At 32.3% G+C, this 6,469-nt stretch overlaps 1 protein-coding gene across 1 annotated transcript; it reads left to right on the plus strand.

Annotated features, from left to right (window-relative positions):
- The first annotated feature begins 1,276 nt into the window (after window positions 1–1,276).
- Window positions 1,277–5,370, plus strand: LOC123907489 (probable LRR receptor-like serine/threonine-protein kinase At3g47570). Its single transcript, XM_045957789.1, has 2 exons — window positions 1,277–3,997; window positions 4,082–5,370. Exons 1-2 carry the CDS (start codon window positions 1,318–1,320, stop codon window positions 4,492–4,494), a joined length of 3,093 nt encoding a protein of 1,030 aa, XP_045813745.1. The 5' UTR covers window positions 1,277–1,317; the 3' UTR covers window positions 4,495–5,370.
- The last annotated feature ends 1,099 nt before the right edge of the window (window positions 5,371–6,469 follow it).

The raw sequence follows: 6,469 nt of genomic DNA on the forward strand, positions 1-6,469 counted from the left end.
GTCCCGACTTGGGCCAATGTAAAAAATTGAAAAACTCGATAAAATAATAAGATAATAATTTTTCGGGAGATCCCTTTATAATTATCGGTCCCAAGAAAATCATAAATTAATAATTCTTAAAAACTAAAAAAAATATATTACACTCTATTGAAAATACATTGAACACATTTATTCCTCTTGTTTACATTTGTTGTATTTCAAAAGTAATTATTGATTTCAAATGCATATGAACACAATAGTTACTAATTTACATTGAGTCCCAAGGTTCGCTGCAACGTAATTCTAAGAGGCATAGACTAATTTGCCTTTTTGTTTGGTATCTACAGTATCATTACTTAAAAACTCTTTAAATTAATAATTATTAATTTATCGATAAATTAATAACTCTCTAAATTAATAAATTTCTCCGGTCCTGACATTATTAATTTAAAGAGTTTTTACTGTACTATAAACTTTCAATCAAACAAACGGAAAATTTTGTATTAATTAAAATGTTATTAAGCGATATAAGATTACTCAAATATTATACCGGTTTTCTAATTATAAATGATAACTACCCATTTAATCAATTAGAATATTTCAATAGAAAATTCTTCAACCAAATAACAACGCAGCCGAGGAATGGATTTTCTATTGTAACTGCGTGATGCAGTTTCATCCGTACACCATTCGATCTAAATCAATCAATAAAATTATTTAACATTATGTGTAATATGAATTGTCCGATCTAAAACCAATAACTGTGATGAATAATTATGACAAACTGCGTTATTTTGCTACCGCAGCAAATCCAGATCCAAGGTAATTAATCATAAGGAAAAACTATATATTTATAATACTGGAATTAATTAACTTGCTCCAGGAATGAATAAATCACACATAAGTCAAAAACAAAAAACAAACACAACATGTCAATCGCAGTCAAGAATCAAACAGACGATAATTTAGAAAAATCACTTGGTATTTACACATTAGAAATTAACTTTTCTATTGTACTTAAGTCCAACACTATATTTTGACAATAAACTAACGAGCTTAGATAAAAATTTGGTGTATAATTTTTCAACTTTGAACTTAACTTCATTTGCACGGAATCAAGAGAAAAAGACATACACCAGTAGATTTTTTTGTTGATAAATTAAGTACACATCAACATATTTGACTTTTAAGGATTTTATTTTATATTGGAAATAAAAATTCAATTTGAAGATGTCACACATATGATATCATGATGTTATCTCCAAATATATAAATGTATAAAGTATCACAAAGAATGTACTTAGCACCAAAAGTAATTAACACTTTCTAGCTACTAAGATGAAGCACATGTTACATGCATTTTTCTCTGTGTGCCTTAACTTATTACTACTATATAATTTAATCTTACTTTGCTTTTGCACCAAGAAAACTACTTATGCATTAGGAAATGATAGTGATTACTTATCATTGCTCAAATTCAAGGAAGCAATATCCAAAGACACAAATAGAATCTTTGAGTCTTGGAATAGTTCTACACAATTTTGCAAGTGGCATGGAATCACATGCATGGATCAAAGAGTTATAGAGTTGAAACTAGAAGGATATCAATTGCATGGAACCATATCACCTTATGTTGGTAATCTTTCTTTTCTAACAAATTTCAATCTCATGAACAATAGTTTCTATGGAACAATTCCACAAGAATTGTTTCATTTAGTAAAACTACAAAAACTTTACCTTACCAATAACTCATTGGTTGGTGAAATTCCAACAAATTTATCAAGTTTGTTGAATCTCAAAAGCTTATTTTTGCAAGGGAATAATCTTGTTGGTAGAATACCAAATGAAATTGGTTCTCTTAGGAAGCTACAACAAATGAATATTTGGAACAATAATTTAACAGGTGAAATTCCATCATCTATAGGGAATCTTTCATTTCTTATAAATTTTAATGTTGGTTCTAATAACTTAGAGGGAAATATTCCACAAGAAATATGTCATTTGAAGAATTTAGAAACTATCTCATTAGGTATAAACAAATTATCTGGTAAACTTCCACTCTGTCTTTATAACATGTCATCTCTTACTAAAATTTCTGTTGACTTAAACAAATTTAATGGCTCTCTTCCACCAAACATGTTCCATACTCTTCCGAATCTCGAAACACTTTTCATCGGTGGGAATCAAATCTCCGGTCCAATCCCGGCTTCCATCACAAATGCATCTGGCTTAAGAGCATTTGATGTTACTGTAAACAAATTCATTGGTCAAGTTCCAAGTCTTGGGAAGCTAAAAGATCTTCATCTTCTAGGTTTGTCTCAGAACAATCTTGGAAGCAACTCTAGTAATGATTTGGAGTTTGTAGAGTCATTGGAAAATTGTAGTAAGTTGTATGTGATTGATATATCTTACAACAATTTTGGAGGTCCTTTACCGAATTCGTTAGGAAATATGTCTAACAAACTCAACAGTCTATATCTTGGGGGAAATCATATATTAGGAAAAATTCCGGCAGAATTAGGAAATCTAGTTAACCTATATCTCTTTACCGTGGAAGATAACCGTTTTGAAGGGACGATTCCTGATACTTTTGCGAAGTTTCAAAAGTTGCAAGTGTTAGAATTGAGTGGGAACCAATTGTCAGGAAATATACCGGCGTTTATAGGAAACCTCGGTCAGTTGTTTTATTTGGGTTTAGGACATAATATGTTAGAAGGAAATATTCCACCAAGTATAGGAAATTGCCAAAAGTTATACCACTTAGACCTTTCGCAAAATAATCTTCGAGGAACCATACCGATAGAGGTTTTTAGTCTCTTTTCATTAACAAAATTGTTGGACTTGTCGGGAAACTCATTGAGCGGTAGTCTACCACAGGAAGTAGGCAAGCTAGAATATACCGAAATGCTGAATTTCTCTGAGAATCATTTGTCTGGTGATATTCCTGGAACCATCGGAGAATGTGTTAGCTTAGAGTACCTTTATTTGCAAGGAAATTCCTTCAATGGAGTCATACCTGCCTCTTTGGCTTCACTAAAAGGTCTTCAACAATTAGACCTATCACGAAACAGCTTGTCTGGATCAATTCCTAAAGGTATACAAAATATTTCTTTCCTACAATACTTCAATGTATCTTTTAACATGTTGGAAGGCGAGGTACCAACTGAAGGTGTCTTTCGAAATGCAACTGAGGTGGCGGTTACGGGAAACAATAATCTTTGTGGAGGTATTTCAAAACTGAACCTACCTCCATGTCCCTTAAAAGGAAAGAAACATGAAAAACATCATGATTTCAAGTTGATAGCGGCGATAGTTAGTGTGGTTTCTTTTCTTCTTATACTTATAATTATCCTAACTATCTACTGTATGAGGAAAAAAAACAAGACACCTTCTTTTGAGTCGCCGACAATTGGCCTTATGGTTAAGATTTCATATGAAGACTTGTACAATGGAACCGACGGATTCTCAACCAGAAACTTGATAGGATCTGGAAATTTTGGCTCTGTCTACTTAGGAAGTCTCGAGTCAGAGGATAAAGTTGTAGCCATAAAAGTTCTAAAACTTCAAAAGAAGGGAGCTCACAAGAGTTTCATTGCTGAATGTAACGCGCTGAAAAATATTAGACACCGAAATTTGGTTAAGATTTTGACAAGTTGTTCCAGTACAGATTTCAAAGGTCAAGAATTCAAAGCCCTTGTTTTCGAGTACATGAAAAATGGAAACTTAGAAAGTTGGTTGCATCCATCAAAAGAAATTGCAGGTCCACAAAATACATTGAACCTTGCACAAAGGTTAAATATTATTATTGATGTTGCTTCAGCATTTCATTACCTTCATCACGAATGTGAGCAACCGGTCATTCATTGTGATTTAAAGCCTAGCAACATTCTTCTTGATGATTCTATGGTAGCTCATGTGAGTGATTTTGGCATAGCGAAATTGCTCCCGAGTATTGGAGTCTCCTTGATGCAAAATAGCACAGTTGGAATAAAGGGGACTATTGGTTATGCTCCTCCAGGTAATATCATGACATTGTTAAGTTCATGTTAACATTTTGATAATAACTTTTTAAGAGTATTAACTTATTTGTATTATGTTTCAGAATATGGAATGGGATCTAAGTTGTCGATTGAAGGCGATATGTATAGCTTTGGAATTCTAGTTTTAGAAATGTTAACCGGAAGGAGACCTACTGACGAAATGTTTGAAGACAGTCATAGTCTTCACAATTTTGTTAAAATTTCGATTTCAAATGACCTTTTGCAGATTGTAGACCCAACCATTGTCCACAATGAATTGGAACGAGCTACCGACAGTGAGAATCTTGGCGTTATGCATTCTAATGCAGAGAAATGTCTATTTTCGCTTTTTAGTATTGCACTTGCTTGTTCAATGGAATCACCGAAAGAAAGAATGAGTATGGTTGAAGTCATAAGAGAGGTTAATATAATCAAAAGTTTCTTTCCTACTGAAGGTTTAATAGAAAAAGCTGCATTACAAACACAAAAAGTATGATGTTTTTTGTTTTTGTAAATAAACTATTCAGAAGTCCATGAAATGATATTCCAATTCAGCATGTGATGGATTTAAGTTCTTTCATTTTTTATCATATAGTTTTCAAATAATAAGAAATGGACAACAGATTAGTCTGTTAAAAACTATAGACATATCAATTTGCTTCTATACTAAGTAAGGATGTAGTTATAACAGTAACATTAGAAAAAGTGGTTAAACAAAAGCTCTAAATAGTTAAAAGTTCTAAATATGAAGTATTGTCTCCACTAGAATGAAGACACTTCGTCTTTTTTGAAACCTTATGAAGCACGAACTTGGACACAGATACGTACATTACGATACGACACAGGTAATATCCAAAATACAGAATTTCAGGACACTGCATGCATAGTTATTGTGAAGATTAACTTAAAATTAGGAATTCAGAAGTCTGCAAGTTCCAGGATGCACCGGTACATACTTCAGATGAACCGATATATACGTCTGGCAGGACGGATCTGAAACTTACATGAACCAATATATGTGAGGAATGTACCGATACATGCGTGCGAGATTCTGCATACAAGTGCAAAGATCCTGTTTCGTTTTAAAGCAGATTTGGTCCTAGGCTTTTATATTTCTATATATTGAGAGCATGTAAACATGTAGAAAAAAAAGGATGTATTGTCAACACTCAAACTGGGGTTTATAGAAATTCTCTTGGCAAAAACACAAGAGTTGAGATTGAATTATCATTTGATTCACTTTGAAGGGCACTATATCAAATTGAGTCTCTTGGTCATAAGGAGATATTCAAAATAGGGGTAGAATTAAATTTGAAGACTGATTTTTGTAATTCCTTTGGAATCTTTTGTGTAATGTTACTCTTTTGAACGAGTGGAACGAAGAGTTGCTATCTCCCCAGACGTAGGTCATTGTTGGACTGAATTGGGTAATTAATATTACGTGTGTGTTTATCTTCTTCTTCGTCCTTCACTTGTTTATTTGCCATTAAATTTGGCCAACGCATCATATTATTGGTGTGATTCTTTCGAATTCACAATAGTTATGAAGCACGAACTTGGACACAAATAGTAAGTCTTATTTTGTTTTCTATAATATGCCTAGATCATATAATATGTATGAATTCAGAACACTTGTATACCACATAGGATGTTCCTCTCTTTCTTTGTTGTGTCATGTGATGAATGACATACTTATGGAAGAGGTGAGAAAACATACCTAAAAGTGGTCTTGTTTCAACCTGTAGGAACCTAATAGTGTACATGTTTTATAATTTAAATAACCAATCTGGTACGAAAAACTTAAGAGCTTATCTGTCGTAATTAAATAACTTAAATAACCAATCTGATACTTTGACAGACATGTGCATATCAAATGTCTATGCAACCTTTTACCATCTAAGTTGTACTTACAAGCAATATTGACATTAATCTTAATGACATAGGAAATTGTTATATGTTAATGTCAAAGTTTACAGGAATGATATATATGATAGTAACTTTCATTCCAACGGTTGATTTTAAAAAATATAGTTGAATGTAACCATATGTATAACACACCAGACGTGTCATCGATCAGAAATATTCGTGCTTTAGAGGTTAAAAGCATTATATAAGTTGAAGTAATGACTGCAAATGCCTCAGTTTAATGGATCTCATTTTATAAGTGCTTAAATGGCAGGCAAGGCTTATGTAAAATCATAGTATGTTGATTTCCATAGAAAAAGTCAAAATTTGAATGCAATGTATAAATATCAAGATACCAATAAAGTCAAGCATCTGCATCTATATGCCATGACCTTACATTCTATTCAAACCATTTAATTAGAATAGTCCCTGGTCAAAATAATTAAAAACCATTTAAATGTTCGCCAAGATTGTCAACTGTTCAATGTTGCCTTTTTCAATTGTTTCATTTGAATGTTTATCAAATCCAAACTTGTATATATAATATACACATTATCTGTCTAATT

This window comes from Trifolium pratense, linkage group LG2 (assembly GCF_020283565.1).
Source record: "Trifolium pratense cultivar HEN17-A07 linkage group LG2, ARS_RC_1.1, whole genome shotgun sequence".
In the NCBI taxonomy this organism is placed as follows: Eukaryota; Viridiplantae; Streptophyta; class Magnoliopsida; order Fabales; family Fabaceae; genus Trifolium; species Trifolium pratense.